The sequence below is a fragment of the Balearica regulorum genome, chromosome 3 (genome assembly GCF_011004875.1).
Source record: "Balearica regulorum gibbericeps isolate bBalReg1 chromosome 3, bBalReg1.pri, whole genome shotgun sequence".
Classification (NCBI taxonomy): Eukaryota; Metazoa; Chordata; class Aves; order Gruiformes; family Gruidae; genus Balearica; species Balearica regulorum.
In genome coordinates, this window is record NC_046186.1 from 117695359 (window position 1) to 117719957 (window position 24599).

The following is a 24599-nucleotide window of genomic DNA, read 5'->3' on the forward strand; positions in this document are numbered from 1 at the left end:
TCCCAGTTTCACCAAATGCACTGAGGATGCTTATAAATATTCAATATGAATTTTTAAACTCTCTTTCTCTCATTTTCCCTCACCCCAATTAGCATTAGAAATCGTTTTACTTTTAAATACACAGATGGGAGCCAAGTCTGAAGTCAAAGGCACTCACTCACTATAGCGACAAGGGCCACGTAAGAGCAGAGCCAGCTAGAAACACAGGCAGCCCCAGGCATCGAAATAACACAGAACAAAGCACGAACAAGAAAGGATTAGTTCAAATGCTGGTGGAGAAACATGAAACAACACAGAGGACTAAAGCCATGCCAGAGCTTACCCAATGCGAAATCCAGCCTGCTGTGTCCCCACGACCCCAGGCAAGGATTTCACACTTTCTCATTAGCGTGCTATAATTACTCTGAAGGCTCAGCATAAGGATCCACACAAGCTCCAAAGACCCCTGAAGACTAGCACAGACAGGTCCAGGTCCGAGTGTTATGACTCAGCCTTCCTGGCTGGTTTCTCATCCCACCTGTGTCTTATTTAGCTGGTTTCTCATCCCACCTGTGTCTTATTTAGCTGCCTCCACCGAAGCCTAATCTGCTTGTCTTGGCAAATCTGGTGGGTGGAGGTGTTAGCCATAGCTTTACCACCCCCAAAATGTAAGTCTCATATTAAATCACCATCAGAAGTCAATCCTTGTGAAATCAAGCGATTAATGCACAGCACAACATTTCTCAAACAATTCAGAAATGCCTGACTTAAGATACTTACATGTGTTTTCAGCTCTCTTTCATATACATATCCAACCACCTCTTAAGGGAATCAGCAACAGGTGGTAGAAACAAGAAAGGATTGTGAACTACTTGGTTGAGAGATCCAGCAGTCAACAGAAATATAGTAATATACATAGCAACAAGGCTACCCGTTACTATTATTTAGGATATGCATATGTAAGAACATGGCAACCTTGCTTAAAAAGTTCTATCAAGTCTTTCTCAAGCCAGCAGAAATAGTTTCCAATGGTTTCTGAAAAATTCCCTCACCAGAGGAAATGTCTTTTCTTCTAGAAACAGTGTAAAGCCAAAGGTGATATCCAAACACTTTGCAGAACATATGCCTTTGGATTTTATTTTATCCAAAAGGATAAAACAAAGCCTTTTGTCTGTCCCTCTTGCATGCAGCAACCACAAGGTTCAACACTCCTCCCAACAGCTGGACACAAGGAGGTTAGTAAATCCAGAGAAGTAAACGAAACTAGTTGTGGCCTGCTACTACACTTACGTGTCCAGTCTATCCATGTGGAATTCATCTGAGCTCACCATACAATTCATGGCCCAAAAAAAGAGGTGCTTTCAGAGCACGATTCATCTAACCTGTTGTAGGCGACCATGTTAAAATGAGCAGAGCTGAGCCTCAGGAGCACCTCTTTCACTCCAGACCATAAGAGGAGCACAGCTGTCCACCTTCAGGTAGATCACTTTTGATGTTAACTACCTAGTTCTCATTTTGTCATCAGTTTTGTTCTTTCGCTATCACACAGTTCTTCCAAGCTCTTACAAAACACCGCTCCATTGGTTTGGTTTCAAGTTTGCAATATTTGGAATTTGATTTGCAATTGAATGAATCATAGAGGTTTAACGTCTTACTGTATTTATATCACTGTTAAGTTTGTCACTGAAGAGCTTCATCCTGCAAGCACGTAACAGTCATAGAAGTCATCAGCAACAAGATTGTGGATTTGCTGACAGTTTTATCAGTGAATTGGAGAAGCCATTTGAGGCTTTTACAAGAATTATTCTAGTTTATGTGAGTGGATCTGTGCATTTTAGAGAGTTTTATCTGTTACTCCCCAGTAACCATAAAACCCATTATTGATTCTACCACGGGCACTGCTGAAAGCAGGATACTTTCCAGATTTGGAGGAGAATGTTCTAGCTTATACACCTGCACCCGCATTGGACTGTCTGGATTAATCCAGATTGTCATTACCTGGAATAGGTGACTGTTACTGTTTGGCTGACAGCCTGAAGTGAAGGCTTAGCAATCATCACCAAGTCCTCTTACAGAGATGTTGAGGATTCTGCAAGAAGAGCACCTCAGCCAAGCCCTGGGCACCAGGAGGAATCCTGGAGCTCAGCACCCAGAAAAGTCATTGTGAGCACCTCACAGTTGTGTTGTCATTTTTAGCAGAAACAAATGGCCACTGGGAAAATAAGACAGCTCCCTCCGATCATTCAGCTACACAGCTCCGTAACAACCACACACATAACAGATAAACATACACAACATCTATAATAATAAAGTAAATATGATTCCACCAGAAGCTGAATCAATTACATTATCTTAGAACAGGTATCAATAGCACAAAATGAAACTTTTTCCACAATTTGGGAGAATTTTACTATTAAAATTCTATTAAAAAGAAAAAAAAAAATCCTAGAAAAAGACAAACAGAAGTTAGACTCCTGACACTTCAGGGGCATTTGCCCCTAGACTTAACTTTCCTAACTTGCTAATGTTAGTAGTGACTTCAAGGAATTGCTCCTCAACTGTGCAATGTAAATGACATCACAGCCAGAAAGCCAGTCAGTACTTGACCCAGTTAACTAACTGTAGTTCATTCAGCCTGTGACAGTCAATGCTTTAAGAATACAGGCGAAAAAAGGATGGTGCCCCAAAAGTGGGTTTGCCAGTTCTACATTTTATGACCAAAGGCCAACAAAACTTTTGCTATTGGTGCCCGTCTCCTGCTTGGAGCAATGGGACTCCTCTGGGTATCCTGCCACTCTTTCAAGGCTCTTTTCTGTTTTCAAAACATCTCTCAAGATGACAACACTCTCTGAAAGCTTTCACACCTCAAATAACCTTCTCACCAAGATCATTCTTGGTGATCCAGGACCATTTAATTTGTGCTTTCTCCCTCTGCTGTAGGACAGAGCCAGGACTAAAACTTACAGGACGTGAGTTTCAGCTGTATCCTAAATACTCCTTGTAGCTTAGCTGTGGTCAACACTCTGAGAATCTGTTCTTCTGAGATGCTGGGTAGCCCCAATGGCTTCCTAATATTAGGAGAATCTCGGGCAATGACAGCTGCAATATTCTTGTTTCAGTTGCCTTGCATGTAAAATGGCATAGTCTAGTAAGTACTTGTTTACTTATTTATTGATAGGATTCATTTAATTAATGTTTGCACAGCACTATAGACTGCGCTATAAAACTATAACTATAAAATGCCAAGTGCCAGTGTAAACATATATGTGTAGATATACCCATTAATATAATATACATGTACATAATCAGGTACCTCTTTAGCAACAAATATTCGGTAAACATTTTAATATGTTTAAATAATACATGATGGAAATCTCTTCTTCATATCAGTACATCAGCCTCAGAGAAAACTCGTATTACAAGAAATAGCTTGATTTAGTTAGAGTCTGCAAATTTAAGTGACCATGGTGTATTTCTAACTGAGCTGGATCAATACTGCTGACAGCAATTAGCACTGCTTCACCTCATTCCTGATCTACAATCCATCTCTGCTTTTAAGCACGTAACCAAACAGGTTGACTACTGTTGTCACACAGAAACCTGGTGTCACATCAGCTCTAAAAACACCAAGATAAAAGCCATGAGATAAAGTCTGCTATTTTTAAAACAACATTAAGATGTAGTGTGTTCCAGACACAAATTACTGGTACTGTTATCTCAAGGATGGAGAAGGGGCAAGACACGGCTACTCACTGACACCCTGAGCTTCAGCAAAGCACTTCAGCATTATTTTTAACTACAGCCATGTAGCAAAATGTGGAGGACATAAACGTGTGTGCAAGTGCTCAGCTAATGTGGCACCTACAAGCAAAGTCACAAACTCAAGCTCTAATGAAGTCGTGCTATAAAAGCAGCTCAGACCAAAATTAGTTGGTTACTGACAAGAGCTACTCAAGAAAGCAGAGAAAAGGTGAATTGCACTAATGCGAAGATGCTAGCCCTTACCAACACTTAAGGAAGATTTGTAACTCTCTTTCTATTCAAAACCTTTATTCTTTTCCTTTTTCTTCATGTCTGTTTAACGCTAGGCTGCCAAGCAATGGCCCATCGACAGAAAGGGAGGTTTCTGTTGTTAGACCACACTGAACAAGTCTTCCAGTTCCCAGAGCAGCAGTCAATTCCCAGAGAAAAAGATGTGCTTTAGGGGAGAGAAGCTGATGGGTAACAATTAGAAACAAAACTGTGACACTGAAGTACAGGGCAGGCACACTGCTGCTTCTTTTTTTTTTAAACTTGAGATAGGAGCCTTGAGAAGAGCAGGGCATGGAAGCTTTAAGAAAAACTTTTCCAGTGGAGCCAAGGAAAAGAGAAATTTTGGGACATTGCTGTTTTCCTTATTTTTGTAAAGTTGCTTGACTCTGCTAAGAGAAAGCCATGGACATTAATCCCCACTATTACAAGACCAGCTCAGAGGCAAATTCTTCCATTACTTACGCCATCATGAACTGGAGAGAGCTCCTCTCGGCTCCAGTACACAGCACTACAATTGTCACTTCACCACACAGACTAGCTGCTCCGAGTGGGTTCAAGAGCTCCGTATTAGCCAGAAGAAAAAGGATGACCCAAACCTGCCTCGATGCTAGCAATAATGATGAAAAAGGAAAGAAAATAGCACTACCACCTCTTCCCCTTCCTCCCAGGACATACCTCATTGACCTTTCAGGCAGCTGTGAAATAAGTCTTTTCACTGTTTGTTACTACCAATTAATAAATGACAGAAGTTTATTGCCGGCAGAAATTGTGGTTAATCCAGGGTGTGCTGATACGTTATCTTCCTTTTATTACATCGGTCAAGCAAGGCAAATGTAGGTTCTTTAATTAATCACTCAGCATGTTTCAACCTTTACAGCTAGAACACTGGTTTCCCTACCAAGGTACAATATATTTTACATAAATAAAATATGTTCAAAGGGAAAAAAAGGAATTTTACAGAATAAAATCGAGTGGTTTAATTCCCATCAAAGAAAGAGGAAAAAAAATCCACTTGCTGTTCTGTCTGGGTTTTACTCTGAACTATATCTGAATTGTAGGAGAAATGGAATAGTTTTACAGGTAAGAGAAGAAAAGTGAAGTTTGGGGATTTAAATGGTAATGTAAAAATTAATAGACTGAAATGCTGTAAAGGCCAAAATTCAGTCGATGTCCTGATCCACAGCTGTCATTCCACCAATGCTAACAACCCATTTTTCCACACCTGCAAATTTGTTCAGTTTCTGACTTCTCGCCCAAATTCAGAAGTGATAATTCCCCTTTACAGTTGGTTCAGAGTAACTTCTAAATTACCAAATTTAGTTGACACACATTTCTAAAATTAAATGACACAAGGAAGCATAAGGTCCCTGTGGGATTGATGGGAATCCACCAGTCACGGTTATAGCTAATTCACCATGTCCTGGCTGCAGCTAAAAGCCTTAAACAGAAGCTTCTGCTGCACTTGGTGTTGCACAGTACGTCACAAAGACAGTGCTCACCCACAGAGCGGATTTCAGAATCACACCCCTTCATATCACTGGTGTTTCATAAAGAGCAAACAGGTAGGCAAGAGGCTCCTCTGTCATCAGAAGAGGGGAGGCCATATCCAACCTCCTTCACCTGTTTGGCTCTAGTTTGATATCCACCACCTGTTTAACAACAGTATCAGTTTCTCTACTTAATAATAATAATTAAATATATAGTTGTTGGGTTTCAGGTTTTCACAGTTTGGTTCTATACTCTAGGAGAAAGCAGCTCTGACATATTACCCTTTCACTCATCAGGTAAGCAAATAATATGGTTCAGTCATGAGTATCTGGGACACACTTGCTGACTGGTTTGATGTAAACACTGAGGTCACTCTTTCCATTTGCTTTCTGTGGACAAAGAAGTTAAGAATGTAACATTTACACAGAAGTTTTGTTTGAGAAGGTAAGTAATACACGACAAAGAACATTACAGCCCAGTTCAGTCCTTCAGTGAGTAAACTAGAGCTATCACTACCTAATGTATTTGTAATCCCAGTGTATAAATGGTAAAACTGGGCTAGCTCGTAATTTCCTTTTTTAGGTCCAAGCTCCTGCTACTTGCTAAACACAGCCAGCGTTCAGCTGAGTTAGACTTCTGAGCTACTGTCATAAATCCATGACCAAATTGGATTTCATGCCGGCTGATAAACTGTGTGTGGCGGCCATGCAGAATTTCACACAACACACCACCAAATTCAGCTCGCTCTGGGACAGCGTGCTCTGTCCCAAAGCACAGCCCGGGACCGCTGAGCTGGAATTAAATCTCCATTTCAGTAGTATAAGGTTAGCTTTTCCAGTGAACTTACGAGAGTTAAATGTAGAGCTTGAGTTGATTTATAACATGAGCAACGCATCAGCCTGCTTCAGGTTACTTGGAGAAACCCTGTCTTTGACAAATAGTTGAGCAGTTCGGCTTCCTCCCACCAGAGGCCAGTGATGGATGGAAGCTCTGGGCTGCTCACTGCAATATTTATAGCCACCATGCAGCCAGCATCCTGTAGAGACCTGACCCATTTAATTATTTGAAAAAGTTGAAAGAAAAAGAAAAAAAGAACAGGGTTTCTGACAACTAGGATAGCATTACAGGACAAAGGCAAATTTTAGATCCAATAACCACAGCAGGGAGTTTGGTACTATGGCGCTCTCAGAAACCAGCCACCCATGCTACCGACTGGAACTGCACAGGAGGGTTTTCGTGGTATAATATTTTAATAAGAGCTGGCAGAATTTATCATTCAGTTTAGCATTTTTGGCTTGATTTCCAGCTGATAGAATTTTCCATGAGCACAGACATTTCTCAGGACTAATTGAAACTATCTACCAAATAAATTCTACATATGTTTCAGCAACTACTTTGTAAGTACTTTATTACAAGCATTTGAAACTTGAGTTGCATGGATTAATTTTAATTGGAATAATTCTATAGATGGATGAGGGAAAGGGTCACAGGCAAACTTCTACTTAGCTACACTCTAAAGTATTACCAGTACAACTATTCCAGTTTGATGCTCTTTGTTCGTTTGTTTTGTTGTTGTTGATTTAAAAACAAACCAAACCCAACATGGTCTTACTGGTAAAAGCTCTAGTTTAAATGATATTTCTGCTAACATTGTTCTGACTTGGAATGAGTTAAACATGTTAGCACTCCTACACTGATAGTAACTGCACAGCAATTGGGTTTGTTTTCCCATTTTAACTACATCAGGTACAGTTACAGCAGTAGAAGTTTTCTAAGAGTGGGAGGGTGTTACATCTTGTCATCTGTCATATTTTATGAGAAGGACAGAAGGCTATCTTCCACCTTCACACAAAGGTTGTTTCTTCTAAAAGATAACATGAATTCAAGCGCCCGATGATGCACCTCAGTACTTTTCTGAAGGAGCCAAGCCTAGCAGTGCAGTCTCTGGGACCATTTGCCAGTGAATAAACAAATGCCAAGGGTGCCACAGGTTCTCAGACAGAAGCTTGTCAAGCTGGGAGTGAATTGACAATTTCTTTTGGTCTAGAGTTTTAGTCTGGATTTGAACTCCCAAGCTAGAAACTAAATGCTCTACCTCATTAGCAGTAACCTAAACCATCTGGTTCTGGTTGTAGGCATGGCAATAGGATCTGTCCATCTGGCCTGATGCCAAAACCCAAGCCTTCGAGGCAGGGTACTGTTACAAAAACAGTTACCCTTTTGCTGCACAGATCTTCAACCTCAGGTCTGGGGACAAATTCAACTTTGGTGTAGGCAATAGCAATAGACATCCATATTAGCTCTTACAAAGAGCTCTCAGACTGCTCTCAACGCATGGAAAACCTACCCAGAGGAATGAGAGCTTCAAACATGGCCCCAAGACAGAGCCAGAGCATATGGGATCCCAAAGTTCAAACACATACAGGCCATGAATATATCCGTATGTTGCAGAGTCCAGAAATAGCCTGAAAGTCATCTGCAAGAAAGCTATCTGGGCAGAAGGAAGGAGATCCCAGGCTGACAGCAGGATGGTGATACCATACTAATGATCTTTATTTATCTGATACTAAAATAACACCTTTGACTATAAATTCCATAGCACAGATCCGAAATAGCTAAGGAACTGGCAGACTTGAAGTGAAGGAAACAAAGCCAGAGATTTGTTTCCTATAAATCCTGTCTCTCCAGGTGCAAATCCTGAACCTTAGTTGCAAGGCACAGAAGAAAAATAACCTGGTGAGCTGAAGTCACTACAGACAATACTTTGACGGCTTTTCATAGAACTAGGAAAAGGAGCATCACCAGGGTTAGGAGAAACAGTATAGGGCAACAAGCTGTTTCCTGCCACAAAATGTCAACGAAGAGCTTGTGGAGGCTCTGCCAGTGGTTCCCCACCCCACAAGTACTCTCTGGAGCAGGGGCTCTAGAAAAGAAGTTAGGGGGCCACTGGCAGCATCTGGTTTCCACGGTGCCACACTGCCCTGAAACCACTGGCCTGCGAGGCCAGTCTGGTGGCGTGCAGGCAGCCACTGGCAGAGAGGAGCCTGGCTGCGCTGTTCCTGCTCCACCAGCTTTGGCAAGGTGGAGAAAGGAGCAGGTGGCACCCCCCCAGCATCCACACTGCCAGCACGGATGCTCCTCAGCTGCTTAAGCCCCTCAGACCTGGAGCTACTTCCTGGAGCAGAAAGCTGTCCCTGATGCCTTCATATCACACCGCAAGGAGCTTTCATCAGGCAGGCACTTGGGGCTAGACTGCAGGACATAGGCTAGTACACACCACGTTCAGTTCCAGCGTGCTGGGATAACAGCGTTCTGGAAATGCTGTTCACTTCTTGCATCTTCTCTTTCTATTTTTCTCGACACTGGCAAAACTAAATATAATTTAAATGAAAACAAGTAACTGCACATCCCCAATTGGGCAGCATCATCAAAAACACAACTGAAAGAGGAATTACTCGTAACGTGTTTCCTGGGTCTCTACCATGTGTTCAATTTCACCAGTGAGTTCAAGCAACATGGAATAAACAAAATTATAAATGCAGGCAGCTTTATAAATAGCCAGAATTTTGTGTCTCTGTGTTTACTGAGCTGTAGCTCAGTAAACAAAAAACTTATCTGTACAGGTAAGGTTTAATGTGTGTGTTCTGCCAAGAAACAGAACTACACCATTTATTCAAAACAGTAATAGAGCAATTACAGCAGGGTTCTATAGCATGGGAGTCTGACCTTCTTGTTTTACACTCAAATAATAAATGCTATGAAAAATCTGACAAGGTAATTATTTTATACCTCCAACAGAACACTCACTGCCAACAAGCAGTCGGTTTGAGTCTCCGGTAGAGAAGAAGCTCTACAGAAACTGGGTTAGGGATGTACTTCAGCCTGTGGTTTACATCCGTCTTCTTGTGGATAGTTTACAGCTTTCAGATGCATGAGTACATTTAAGTAATGGGGGATATTTTTATGTTCTGAGTTAGCCAATTATAGTGTTTGCTCCTGGGGCTGTTTCTGCAACCAAGGAAGAATGCAAAATAAAATAAAAGAAGCCCAAATCACAAAAGCATAATTTTGAAAGAAATACAGTATTTCCACATATGAGGCAAACTCTGCTACCACAGGAAAACTCTGATTTAATTCCACTAACATTTCTCTCGAGTGTAAATAGGAACAAACAGGACTTCCCAGTCTGCACCCAGTGATACGCCTGGTCTCTACCCACGAGGAGCTAACGAGGATCCCTCCAAATGCAGATGGCTGCTCTCTCTGCGTCTCCTCGATTACTTTCTTTCAAGGTTTTTCTGGAAAAGGGAGCTCTCCATCACCACCCAGCAGCGTGCCTTACCACAGCAGGATCAAACTCTTCCTGCTAGTTAATTGCTTTTTCCCTCTAATTTAAACATATGAGCTCAGACTATCTCCTGGAAACTAAAAAATTCTCTGTTATGGTGAGATGACCTATTGAAATCTTGGTAGTTACACAATTATCATTTGCATGGATTTTACTTTTTCTTATCTTAGCAACACAAAATTGCAACAATGAAATCTAGGAAATTAAAGTTCTTGGTTTCCTCAAAAAATTACATTGTACTTTCCATTTCTAAGAGGTTTCTGTTTCCATAATAAAGGATTACTTTTTGCAAACAAACATCCTTTCCCCTAGGCCAGCATAACACCAAGCTAATTAATTGTTAAACACATATTAGCACATGGAAACACTGCAGTCTGAGGCTTGATCTCAAGTCCTTGCACTCCAGTGGGCCCATGTGGGGAGACCCCGGCTCTCTGCCTCCTCTTCACAAGGGATGCTCCATTGCTTCAGCATCTATTTCCACACCGGAGCACATCTGCAGTCTGCACCCTCTATGCTGCCTTCAACTAGCCAGAAGTAAAACTTTCATGAGCGCTTGGGTTAGCAGAATGTGTGAAGGCAACACAGGCGTGTTTATCTGTAAAGCGTGGACCACCATATACATGCATAACTTGGCTGGTTAATATATATGCACACATGGTCAGCCAGGAGCCTGGCTAAGACGTCACCCCTCTTTCTTCTTTGCTCCGTGCATAGGTATTAGGGGAAAAGGAACAAGAAACATATGTATGTATATAAACACACATATCTATAAGCACACATACAGGCCCACATCCACAACCGGCATTTTTTACATGCGCAGAATCCCATCCGTCCATCACAGCGCATTCTGGGCAGGCAGAAGCATATCCTGGCACCTCAAATATCAAGCTAGGCAAACACCTCTTCTCCAGATTTAGGGGCTGATCTACACAGGAAGGGACTTTCAGGGCTTTAGAGTGTGGGCCCTAGGATGAAATTTGCAGGATCCCTGAAGGAAATCCTGGCAAAGAGCTCTCAAAGCTGCAAACCCATTATTCTACCTCCTGGTCTGCCTTCCACACCACAACTCCCAACTCACAGGCTCCCAGCCTAGATTCAGAAGTGGGCTGCCACAGCAAGAAATCTGGCTTATCTGTTAAGTTTTGTAAGTCCATATTTATGTAAGGTAAAAAACCCTCAGGCTCCCAACATTTCATCCAGAAATTCCTGGCAAACTCCAGAAAGCTTGGTCCTCAACCAGCAGCATCGTAAGCAAAAATGGGAAGTGGAAAAGTCACAGCTGTGAGAGGTACATTGGGTTTTGCAAGATCTAGAGGGAGAGGTGATCAGGTGATACATCAAGGGAAGAACAGACCAGCTTTGGGGAATATAACATCCTCCACGTTTTGAAATCTGTGTTTGGTTCTTATTTTAAAATCTGAGGCCACTGAATGCTAATTGTTTAAAATCTTTCACCAGAAGTAGCATATTTAACTATGGTGGCATTTTGTAGATTGTCTCCATCTGTGTTGTTGATGAAATGGAAAGAGATGTCTAAACTCTGACCCCCAATTAGGAGACCTTTCCAAATGCTTCTTCCAACTCCTCTTGTTAGAAATGAATTAAGAATTGCAAGGCAAGGTCAGAAAGCAATTTTCTTCAGCCTGCATTAAGAAATGTATTCTGGTGGCAACCATGCCAGGAGGCAAATAAAATGAGGAGAAAAAAAGTTGTTTCTTTTGCAGTTCTCACAATTTAACATGTAGCTATTAGGGGGGCATCCTCATGACTCCTGAATGCTCAAAGATGGAAAGGCTAACCATTTTAAGAAAAGAATATGCTTTATCACAGTATCTGTTTCACCAGGAATACATAGAATCAATTTTGGCAGGTACAAGTGGATTGAAAATTGCAAACATTAAAAAAAAATAAAAATCAAAGAGCACAATCAGAGTTACAAAGAGGTCTGTATTCGGGATTAATTCAGGGAAGGTTAAAGAAAACCTGACCAGTGTTTTTGAGACTCTGTCTCATGTTAGGATCCTAGATCTAAACATAGGCACCTGTTTGCATAAGTACTAAGCCCTTCTTAATTCATCAAGCACTGAATTTAAAGTACACATTTTAGCCCACCTGAAGTCTTGTAGCGGTTTCAGAATGATGGTAGGAAGCATGGCCAAAGAATCAATTAGAAAGTGCATCGCACAGTTCACAACATTAATCTTCAAGGCAATGCCTTCTCTTGCATTTCTGCAGAAATCTGCTGTTAAGTAAATGCAATATGCACTTGCTCAGAGATTGTTTGTTATTAGGAAAAGAACATGTGCACTAAAAATATGTAATTTAAAAATCAGCTCCCATAAAGTCATGTTAAAAGAGGTCTGTGATACATAGCATGCATAAAAGGAATCCCTCTCATATACGTCTTAAATCCACACACACAAAAAAACCTGCATCTGCCCTTGTGCAGATTCCCTAGTGGGAACGTCTCTCTGCTGAAATAAAGGCGATTATTTTCAGACAACAGCTCTTCTCCAATATGGGTAAAGGTAACTAGATTTGGTTTAAGTAAATATTATTCAAACAGTACGTGTGGTGGAAGTATGCAAAGATCACTTCTCCTTGTGGTATAATTTGGGTTTTTTCTTGTATTTTTAGAATATTTCATTAGACAGCATATCTACACATGGTACCTTCCCCCGAGAGTTTACCACTAACAGCTCTGTTTCCATACACACACATGGCCGTGTTCAACTTTCTGCACCATCGTTATCGCCATGAAAGCTGAGTCTGCAGACTGTAAGCAGAGACGCTAGACAAGCCTGATGAAAGCAAAACAGATTAGGAGACTCTTCGGTTCAGCAATACTGAAGAGACACTGAAGTAGATGGCACAGGCTTTTATTAACAGCGGACTATCGCCACCCAAGCCGTGTCACAGATTTCCCCTGCAGAACAGAGATTGCTATCAGCCTCTCGTGGATTATCCTCCGACAGATACAGCTAAATGCCAAACCCTATGAACTTTTCCTGTTCCCTAAAATTACTGCCTTGCAGATAGTAGTGTGCTATTTCCTCTTGCATTTGTGGAGGAGGGGTGGGAGGCTTTCTAGCTTTTCAGGGACTGGGATGATGTAACCTAGAAATCTCTTGGGACGGCATGTGCTCAGTACAGGAGCCACCGTCACCATCTGCCCCCCCCCACCCTGCGAGCACACGCACATCGTGCCACGGCTTTGCTAGGCTTCGTTCCTAGAGACACCCGCGTCCACAGGAAACAGCCTCCCCGCAGCCCGTGCTGGAAAGCAGGTACTCTCCTCTCGCACACCCGAGGGACTTCCCTCCAGCTCTCTGCCGAGATGAGCTACAAAATTGATTTCCATGAAGAATCTGTATGTCTCCTAATGTGCCTGAGGCACCCTGGGGAGAGGCATGGTAGAGGGGAGAGGATTGTAACAGGCCAGGAGCTGCATTTCTTCATCCTACAAAATCCTCTCTCTCCCTGTTTCTTCCCCACGTGGGTCACAGGATCATTTGAAAGCATCTAGCAAAAGTAGTAAGAAACTGAGCTATGCACAAAAGTACCCCTCACTCCTTGTAAGGCCTTATCAGCCAGATATCCCCAGGATAGGAAGGAGGGAGTGCGAACAGGAGGGGAATGAAAAGGGAAGACTGTTGACCAAAGAGCCATATCTAAGTTTCATGTAATAAGACCTACTTGCTACAATGAATCCTTTCCCAAGGGCATCAGCAGCCCAACTCTATCACTATCAGGACAAGACTGTCAGCCCAAAACAAAAGCATCTTATCAGCAGCATGAGTTGGCTGTGGTCAAAGCAACAATGATCTTGTCCTCATTTCTCTAACCAGCTCCCACTGGAGTTGAGACAAGGCAGCCAGGGGGAGGGAGTCTCACTTCATATGCTTTTTTCTTTTTTTTTTTTTTTTTTTAGATCAAGGTCTTAAGCCATTTCACTCATTCAAGTTCAGGGTGTCATTCTCATTCATTTCCTTGGAAGTAGGATCAGGCTCTCATTGCATAACTGCCGTGGAAAGAGAAAAAAAAACCAAAAAACCAAACAAGCAGCAGCAATGCTCACAGCTCGTTTTCCCTCCACGTTCCTCCAAGCCGAGTACTGCCTGGGCATTAAGTCTGCCAGGAACTGTATTGACCAGGGTACTCTATTTGCCTTTCCCTGTCTTCACCTCAGATCTTGACTGAACCTTAAAATATTTGGAGGTCTAACTGTTATTTGAACGGAAGAGATTTCTAGTGGACCTGGGCTCCCCAGGAGCTGGGAAGAGAGACTCCCTGCCCCTGTGGCTACCTCGGATTTCCTGGGACCTCAGGAGAAAAAATAACCTCCAGTGGCACTAAGTTTCCCAACTTACATTCATTAGTGATAAGCACTGATTGTTTATCACGCTTAATATTAAGCGGCTTCTTCAGCCTGGGGGCATCCTGTTTCTGAGATTAACAGGAATATTAAGAAGCCACAAGCCTCACAAACTTGAGTGTCAAAACCCCTATGAAATCTTCCATTTAAATTGTGTGCAAGCTTCTCCATGGAGATGCAGCTTTATTTTATTTTTTTTTTTAAGTGGTCCGAGCAGTTTCAACTGCAGCCGTGCGCAGGAAGCCCTGGGCGGCCCCAGCCGGTCCTGCACCCAGCCCCAACTCCCGAGCCCCGCAGGATGGGAGCTCAATTGGAGGATGTTTACATAGTAAGTCAAAAGACACCGAGCTACCATGTGGGAAACTCCTCTGCTTTACAGTCCAAGAAAATCACCCTCCTGGGCCGCTGCCGAGGAGCACTCGCAATGGCTTTTGGCACCGCTACTCCTAAAATCCCCTCAGAAAGGGGGGGGGATTAACGCGGGGAAAGCCAGGACGCGCCCCGCTCCGTCCCTTCTCCCCAGGTAAGTCGCGGGCAGGACCGTGGCGGGGGCCACCCCCGCGCCGCCGGGATGCTCACGGGAGGACTCCGCATGCCCTCAGCCCAACGTGAAGGGCACCGCAGCTCCCCAACGCCCCGAGCCTGCGCTTAGGGGGGGCTTACCTTCCGCACCCCGCCGAAGCCGTGCTCCGCCGCCACCCGCTCGGCCTCCGCCTGGCCCCCACCGTGCAGCTCCACCAAGAAATGGTTGGTGTAGACGACTCCCCGGGCCGGGGCGCCGAGGAAGAGCAGGAGGAGGAGGAGGAGGAGAGCGCCCCGCAGCAGCGGCGGCCCCGCCGGCATGGCCCCGCGCTGCGCGCCCGCGGAGGCAGCCCGCCGCGCCGCGGGGAGGGCGCCGGGCGGGCGAGGCGGGGATGCGCCCAAAAGAGGGGAGGGGAAACAAATAAAATATTGAAATTAAAAAAAAAAATAAAAAAAAATTAAAGCGGCAGAAGCAGGAGGGGAGCTGGGCAGCGGGGACCGGGCGGGCTGCGAGGGACTGCTCCGGGGTGCCGGGGTGCGTGTGTGAGAGAGCGTGTGTGTGCGCGCTGCCAGCTCCGCATTCCCAGCCCCTCCTCGTCTCTAATTCAGCGGCGGCCGGAGGGAAAGCACCAGCCGGGAGGGGAGATTGCCGCGCTGCCAATCATGGGCGAGGAGGATCGCCCCTGCCCCTCCGGCGCGCATCTCTCACGCCCCCGCACACCCCACGGCCGTCGCAACACCCCCAGCGCCTCCCCTACACCCCTCGCACACCCCTCTACGGTACCCACCGACACACCTCACACACCCTTCACAATCTCCCCTCCCCGAGGCCCCCGCCCCCCCCAATTACCCCCGTACACCACACACCAGCCCCAGTTCAGCACCCACAGCGCCCCCCCCCCCCACATCCCTCCAGCTCTTCTTCCCGTGTGGGGGGGGGCAAGTGGAGCCCGACCCCCCCAGAGCAGGAGCCCGCAGGCAAGTGGATGTAGGGTCAAGGAGGTCTAAACACTTTGGCAAAACCCACATGGCTGGGGCCAGCACCTGGCTTCTCTTTAGAGCCCAGTGAACACAGGGGCTGGGAGTGCCCCCACGCACCCCTCTCCAGCTTGCACCCCAAGCCAGCCGCTCACGGGGCAATCAGCAACGTGTTGCCAACCCTCTTTTTGCGGAGGCCGAGGCTCAGGGAGGTGGTCAGGCAGTCCTAGGACAAAGCCAGAAGAAAGGCTCAGGCCCAGAGCCCCCCTCTCTGCTCTGAGCACTAGTCCATGCTGCCAAGCAGCTCGTCTGTGCAGGGCCACCCAGGGCATGAGTTTGCGGGGAAATCACTGGCAGGAAAGCACCCTGGCATTCCCTGTGATGAGACAGCCAAGGACAGGGAGCTAGGAGGATGTCAGAGAGGCAGCAGCACCTAAGGGGATGGGAAGTTGGTTCTGTAAAAAATAATCTGCCATCTGCAAGATTTCAAGTGGAAACGAAGGGTACAGAATATGCAAGCGTACGTCAAGGTATAGTTTAGCTGGTTCCTACAAATATGTTTGTTAATTTGTCATGCCAAAGGTTAATCTTTTGATGGATCCCTGAATGGTCCCCTGGGAAAGACTTGGAGCACAGAAAGCATGGAAAGTTAGCACTGCCTTTAAAACAAACAGAATGATAGATTTACTGTAATCTGGTCTAGAAATGGAGTACAGAGCTTAAATCTATCTGGGAAAACAAAGGAAAACAGCAAAGATCACAAGTGAAACTCTTCTTCCATTATCCTAAAATACTTTAGAAAATGACAGAAGAGCTCACTGCGTGATTGTGAATCCAAATGAGCATTGGTTTGTCATGACAAATTATCGATTTCTTTCCTCTGGATAAAAGAAAATCCCTATTTAAACAGAAGGGAAATGGCAACTTGGAGCCTGATCCAAAGCCCATTTAAATCAACAGAAATGCTGTAAATGAATGACTGATGTTGAAAAAAAATCAAACACAAGGGAAAGGTAAAACATTAGAAATGGCACAGTAGAGAAGGAAAACATCTTTGCAGCCTCATTAAGAGACTATGTCAATAGTATTCAGCTTTTAGATGCCTGTTCTAAGCATAGACAGTTATTAAAAACAACTTTATATGTTATTTCTTTAAGCCAAGTTGTTTGTTTTTCATCAATATTGAGCAACGCTTCTCCTTACAACATCCTTCCCAGTATTAAAGCAAATCCTGCTGCATGATGTGTTTCCAGGTGCCTTGGGGCCCGTGAGACTCTCAGGTCAGTAATACCTGCTGGCGACTGCTTGACAGCTGACGGAGGCCTACTGTTCCATAGCTGTTCCTCAGGATCAGAAACTAAAGGAAAATAAAAAATAAACAGGGGAAAGGGATTTTCTCTACTTTAAATTCCTGTCTATGAAAATATATATATAAGCCTTTCTTCCCCCAGAGGTCTTGCCTTGGTTGTCATGCCTCTTTCTGTTTCGTTACCAGTCTGTAGAAAAAGGAACATCAATACCAAAGGCAATGAATGGAGCAGCCCTCCTGGCCTCCTCTAATCAGCAAGACAAGATCCTGCACACAGTCAGAAACCAGGACCATATGACGGGTCTGAGTGAGGAACGTGACTAAGTCAGTCACTGCCTATCTTCCAACATCCCTGACAGCCGGCTGACAGTACTGCTCTGCAAGTTGGTGCCACTGAAGAACTATACGGCAGGGACATTGCAGTGCTGAGGAGATGGCACCAATTGGCTCTGTTTTAGCTTATAAACCTCACAATGTCGAGCTCTGATGGTTTTGTCTATGTGATGATGTTTAAAAACAAAAAAAAAAAAATTAAAAAGAGAGATGAAGTTAGGAAAGACTGGGTTAAAAAATCAGATCTGAACACCACCAAGAAAACTCAGTTCCAAGAGGCCATTTAAAGAAAAATAGTCATTATGAGTTGATGACTATTGAAGTTTAAGACCAGACATGACTACTGGGATTGCTAACCTAGTGCTTTATGTAAGCTGTTGGGCTTATCAGTATTAATTCTTGCTTCTGGTCCATGGTCTTTCTTTTTTTAATGTACCAATCTTGAATTAAAAATCAAGGCTGATCTATTACAGCTATTGTAGATTGTTCCAATGATTGTTTACAGCCATTTGAAAAAAATTGTAACTCTGCCTGTCTTTAAAATACTGATTAGTCCTGCATTGACTTCTGGGTGCGTTTTTTTATTATGAATTTGTCCATGGAACTACTGAACTTCTACTGAATTTCTTCCTCCCCAGATGGTAGCTTTAAGGTTGTGATGATAAAGACATCTAAATAGCAGTCCCTGAGTGTCTTTATGTAAGGCATATTTTCCATCCCTTCAACCATTCCCATTAAATCTTTTTACTCCTTGAATTGTGAACTATAGCTGCATCAGATATTTTTTCAGCAGAGGTCAAGCCAGTGCTAAGTGGATGTTACATCACATTTCTATTCTTACTGAGCACCCAGGGTTTCACCAGCCAAGGATTTCATTCAGTCTCCTTACCACCGAGCCTCCCGCTGCACGGCAGAGTACCCATGCTGACTCGTACACCTCTCATCTCCCCCCAGCCCTCTTTAGGACTGCCGCTCTCTAGGACATGCTCTAGGTTATTATGTCCTGCACGGCCAATGATCTTTGTCCTTAGATACATTACCCTACTTTATTGAAATACACATCATTTACTTGCATGCAGCTTTCCAAACAATCCAGGTCACTCAGCACTCCTCTCTCATAGTTTACAACTTCCTTCTTTAACCTGCAAACTTTATCAGTAATGAATTTACATTGATGTACTGGATTTAGCAAGATCTTACAGAGATCGTTTCTTGGCCCCCGTCCTCTGAAACCTCTCCAGAAACCAATCAACTTCAGTAATGATTCCCACTTTGTAATTAGACTTAAGAACCTAGCATTTAATCAGTTTTTAGTCTGTTTCATAGAGGCCATTTTGATTTTGTATCCAATTTATTCACCAATGTGTCATGCGTCATCAGACACAAGCAATGTTGTAGACATGATGGATGAAAAAACCTGCTTTTTCTTTTTTTCCAACCTCATCAGTTGGTCCAAGGTTCCTCATAAATTTTGGCCCATCTAACAGAAGGCAAATAAACAACACTACTAGCTTTACCAGTCAGAACTACAACGGCGTTTGAAAAAAATGATATAAAATTAGTTTAACAATTCCAACTCCCAAATGGATTGCTGACTACATCTTTAAACAATCATTAAATAACTACGATTATTTTACAACAAGTAGTTAGTATTCAGTATGAGGTCAACAAAGTACTAACATTTACAGGAGGTGTTTCTTTCCCTGGGGACTGCACAGGACGGTACCATGCCAAAGGAGACCAGCATGTCAGAGAAAGTCGTTAAGAACTTATTTCATCCCTGTGGAAGTCAACCGAGTCCTAAGTACAAGATTTACATTGCTTTCATCTTTAATTGTTCACCCGAGCAGATGTATGAGCAGTAGCATTCTGAAGAGCTGCAAACAGAATATTGCAATAACCAAATTTTACATGTTATGAGAGCATGAAACACATGAGCATCCTTTTGCACAAGTCTGAGTCTCCCTTAAACTTATCTTTCTGAAGCTGTGAAGCGAGCATACGACCATGCTTTAAGTAGACTCTGAAGCAGGCTCAAAGATAATACCTACATTTGGTGCAACAGAAATGGGACATGAGAAGATACTACAAAAGGAAAGAACTAGATGCGTTGTTAAAAAGCCCACAGTTGAAAGAAAGTGAAACATTATTGTTTGACAATCTTTTTTACAAGTTATTAGGACAGGGAATGAACAGACCTATTTGAAGAAAAGCAAGAACTAGAGTCTTATATTCTCTGCGTATCAAGAACACCAGAGAACCTGTGTAACTGAATTTACAGTATGAAGAGAGTGAAATGCTATCAGGAACTGCCACGGCAGTTGAGTGGACCAATTCACAGCTATGAGCTGGCCCGTGTCAGCTACAGGATAAAAGTCACTTCAGAAAGATTCCAGAACAAGCACTCTAAAGGTACGTCTATTTATGAGCCTTGCTGCGGATCATCTTATGACAGTGTATAAGAGCAAGCTTTAAACTGGTTTGTTTTGATACTGAGCAGCACAGGTATAAGGAAAGCAAAGCAGAAACCACAGTAAATGAGTTCAGAGAGAGCAGAGCTACTATTGCTCCACTTTGGGCTGATTGCCAAATCAGCCATGACTGTCTTAGAGGTTTTGTAAGACACATCTGGGCCATTTGAGCACAATGATGGATGTATGAGTTATTGTAGCAAACTGATAAAGCCAAGCAAAACCAGTGTTCATGTGCAGAGGCCTAGATTAAAGGGCTTGGGATACAGTTATCTTAGATGATTTCAAAATCATTTGCCCTATTTAAAAATACCCACCTGAACATTTTCATTGCTTTATACTAGTGAAATATTTTATTACTGTTACAAATGTGTTAACAGTGGCAGCATTATTTACAGGCACATGGCTCCTGATCTGCTGTATGTTACGTTAAATGCTGTTAGCGAAGAGAGAGGGCTACAGCAGGCACCACTTTGTACCTAAGATATGTGAATCCACGAAGGCTGGCAGTTACAAGGCACAGAAATTAATAACTAAGATGAAATATGTCACACCACCACTGTGTGGGACTGCACGGACCTTTCAAGCTTAAAGGACACTTGAAGACTGCAAGCCTAATTCACAGTTTCCAGTTACTTAAAGCTGCAGGCAGAATCCTCTCAGCACACGTTTATCTATACAAGTGTTATACTGCCAAGTGTCAGACTGAGTAAGAACTCTATGTACAAATTTAGTGACATACATAATAATGCAAATAGTAAAGAAGAAGAGTATAAGAATTGGTTTTCAGCATCCATTGACTGCAGGCCAGCTTGGCTGAGCAAAGAGGACAGGAGAAGGAAAGGTGTAATTTCCTCCCCAAGCAGTTTTGGTTTTCTTTCATTTATTACCTCCAGACATAAGGAACAACAGGGAGGCTGGTAAGCAACATGGTGTCTGACAGGCAGAAGGTGAAAACTGTTGAGATAACCAGTGAAAGCAATCTCCCATTCTTACCTTATGAGTTTACAATCCAGAATGAACAGAGAAATAGCTTTCATATAAAATACACATTCACAAAACAGAAAAATAAAGCCCTTGAAAGAAGAGAGCATTTAACTGAGCATTTGAATATACTTAAGGTTAGGCCCATGCTGAAAGTCTCATGCATTTCACTGGGACTACAGCATGTACGTGTCTGTCTGCTAAATGGGAATATGATTACCCATGGGCTGAAGTCGTTTCCTGAATCTGACTCTTAGCCACTGCTTAATATCCATGTAGACAAATGTTCAGCTTAGGCAGCCATGGCAGAGAGGTACTAAAAGTAATGAAAAGATGAGGTTCATTTATATTAAAAGGATATGCTTGTCACACTTACCAGGCTTGTTTGGGTTTTATGCTACTGAGTTCTTTGCTGAAGACCAACTCTGTCTGGAAACAAGGTCTGTGCAAATTATATTAGAGAACCAGAATTGCTCAGCAGAGTCAGTTCGGAGCAGATGGTCTCAGTGACATTTTAGAAGATAACAATGGGTGAAAGAAAGCTCCTAAGCGAGACCTGGTAATACTAGTGTAAAAAAAAAAAAAAACCCAAACAAACCAAACCAAAACATAACAGCAGGTAAAGGGCAGAAGAACATCAAGGTAAAAAGATGTCTGTGAACCATGGGAATGACTGGGCCAAAGGAAAGTGGCTGGATAGGCAGAGTTAGGGACAGAGATGATGTAGAGGAAAGACTCAAAGTGGAACTCAAAAGGGAACATCAAAAGATCCAACACGATGGTCTCCAAGAAATCCACCCACAGGGGTGATAAATCTTTCATAAATTACTAACAAACCTGTTTGCCTCAGGAAGCTCCAACTGTGTCCCAAATGAATTACAGAAAGGCTCAGGGAAGGTGAGGGAGAGACCGCAGTAATTTCGGTTTCTTCAACTTTATCAAAGAGATGACAAGAGCTCAAAGAGAAATGGCTGACAACACGCACATCTGGCACAACTAATAATGAGCTCTTCAGCTTTGGTGGAGCACTAATTGTGAATGCTTGGCTGAAACATGGGACAAAACAGCTGCCCACCAAAAATGCAGTTTAATGCAATGAAAACCCATATGCAGTGTTGACGGTCTCTATGACAATTTTGTTGGGTAAAAAAAACGTGTTTGATTTCTAATTAAGCAATGCTGAAAAATTTTGGGTTTACTGTTTCCCATTTCATTTTAGATTTTGTTCATTCAAACATATTATGCTCCCCATAGCATGTTTAATAGTTTTTATCTTGGTAGTTAGCAATCATCAGTACGAAACAAAAAAATGTTTTCAGATTTATTTTTTTTTAATTTCTATGTATTAAAATTTCAGGCTTTGTTTCCAATCAAGAATAAAAACTAATTACTAATTAGACTTTTTTTTTTAAAAACTTGAGTGCTAAAAAAAAAAAAAAAAAAAGGTATGATCACAGAAAAATAATTTATAAAGGCAAGACTGAAAATAAACCAAGAAGTTGCTTTTGAGCTGAAAGCCCTCTATGGGCAGACTTCCATAAATTAGAGATGTGGCACCATATATTCAGATAAATGTAGGTTTCTTTCAAGCTTATCTTTGAGATTCCAAGTTTCTAAAAGGTAAATTAAACTCTTCCACTACTAACTTTGTTCTCCTTGTTGACCGGAAAATAAACATTTCAAGACTTCTTTGTATAAATATCCTTTTGATGGAACTTATAAAATTTCTGTATTTTCCATTTCAAATTAAAGCCTTGCAGCCCATTGAAAAGCAGAGGCAAAGACAGGAAAAAAAAAATCTCCACAATCTCTGCTGGGCTGCTTCGATCACTTTTCTTATAATTCAGCTGCCAAGTGCTGCCAGAGTTAAGCAGCTTGGTACATGACTGAGGTGAATTTTGTCTGTGCTCCTGCTTGTACCAGTTTCACAGGCCTGCAGTTCACCTCCCTCCTGGAAAAGGCTGCAGACCAACGGTTTTTCCATCATGTCATCAGGAATTTAAAAAAGTCTTTGTCATCACTATAAAAAAAATAGAAAGGAAAACCCCCAAAATAACTTAAAGCATCATGCCAGAATAACAGTTTTAAGTTAATGGCTATTTACCCCTGTTAAGGTTAATTTCCTTCAGGATCTCTGCATAGCTGCCTTTAGACTTTGTCACATTTGGCTGTCTCATTCCCAGGCCCTGCCTAAAAACCTTTCCCCTTGCAACCAGTGACCTCCTCACGCTCCTGGTACAGAGGTGCTGGAGCTGGGATGCTGGCACAGGATAAAAACTGGGGCACAAAACTCAGAGGACGCGTCAGACAGTCTTCTGCAGATATCAGCTTGGGCATCGGGAGGGTCAGAGTGTGCCACATCCCAACACAGTGGCACTGAGCACAGCTGCCACCACCCACCAGCCCAACCCCCTGTCACCGATGGTGCCACAAAGAGCTGTTTGCTAGAGACCACAGCTGGTGCAGAGGAGACGGGTTAGCAATGGGGAAGGTGTAGGGAGAAATGAAAACTTGAATTTTTCCTTACATCTCATGTGCACCTGGTATAATGATTACTCAGACTGTTCACACAATGAAACCTCATTCCAGTCTGAGGTTCAGAAGTGCTGTGCTGTAGACAACAATAATAAACAGCCTTTTGTAAAGAAAAATGGAGGATTTTCTAAAAGGCAGGCCATACAAAGCCTACTGAAATTCAGTGGGAGATGGATGACAAAGCCTATCTGTTCTTTGATATTTTCCCCTGGCAGAAATAATTTTGTCTGGATTTTTGGCATGAAAACAAACACATCTCTTCCTACATCTTCTTTTATGTAGTGCCATCCCTTTCCAAATCATTACAAAGTGTGCATACGCATATTGTCACACTAAGCAGTATCATGGCTTCCTGAACAATTCACGAAAAAGTCACTGCATGCTCACAATTGAAAAAGTCAATTCTGACAGTGTACGAAAAAAGGAAAAAAATACAAGCAAATAAATCATTAGGAAAAACACATCCCTTGTCCTCTAAACTGCTCTCATACCATCATTCTCTTCATAAAGAAATGCATTACCTGTTATTACTTCTGCTGTGAGACAACTATTATGAACATCATAAAAGTATGCAGGCTCTGCTCAAGAGCTCACTTCTAAACCACTGCCAAAACCTGGTGTTTGGCTACATCTTAATTTTACTTATAGAAAACAAAGAAACCATGAGGAGCAGATGAGAGGTCATGTCTTCCATAAACATCTTGGTATGGCAAAACTGAAGTTTAGTTTATTCGGGGTTTTGGTTTGGAACTGATTTTGGTTTTGTTTTTACTTTGCTACACAATCAGATTTTAAGGAGTGATTTTTAAGAACCTATTTTCCATCAGAACTACCATGCTGGCTTCAGGGGCAGTGCCCTTCAAGAGACTTCTCAATGATTTGTTAGCTCTTTGCAACCCTTACCTCTCAATGGGAGAAGAAGCTTCGCAGAGCCATAGGCTATTATTTTAAAAACATGAAGAAGAAAAAGCATCTGGCTCCCCAAATGTGCATTGCTATTTTGCCTAAAGGTTTGTTTTGGCAGGTTGTTTTAGCTCTACCCTGTTCAGGTTACTCTCAGGAACCATCCCTTTGAACTACAGTGATACCTTGCATGAGGAAATTCAGCGACAGGATCACCAACGTCATGAAGGGCATCACAAGACAAAAATAATCTTAGTGGGAAACATATCGATTCAATCTTCTTACGGAAGTACATAATATAGAAAAGTCCAAATAATTTTAGCTTTTAAAGGGTCACAG

General features: G+C 42.8%; 1 protein-coding gene across 1 annotated transcript in view; it reads right to left on the reverse strand.

Moving 5' to 3' along the window:
• Positions 1-15435, reverse strand: part of PCSK2 (proprotein convertase subtilisin/kexin type 2) — a 108869-nt gene extending 93434 nt beyond the window's left edge. Inside the window, exon 1 of the mRNA XM_075749722.1 lies at positions 14889-15435. Coding sequence (XP_075605837.1) covers positions 14889-15068 — 180 coding nt within the window. The 5' untranslated portion in view covers positions 15069-15435. The remainder of the gene's footprint in view (positions 1-14888) is intronic.
• Positions 15436-24599: the final 9164 nt, after the last annotated feature.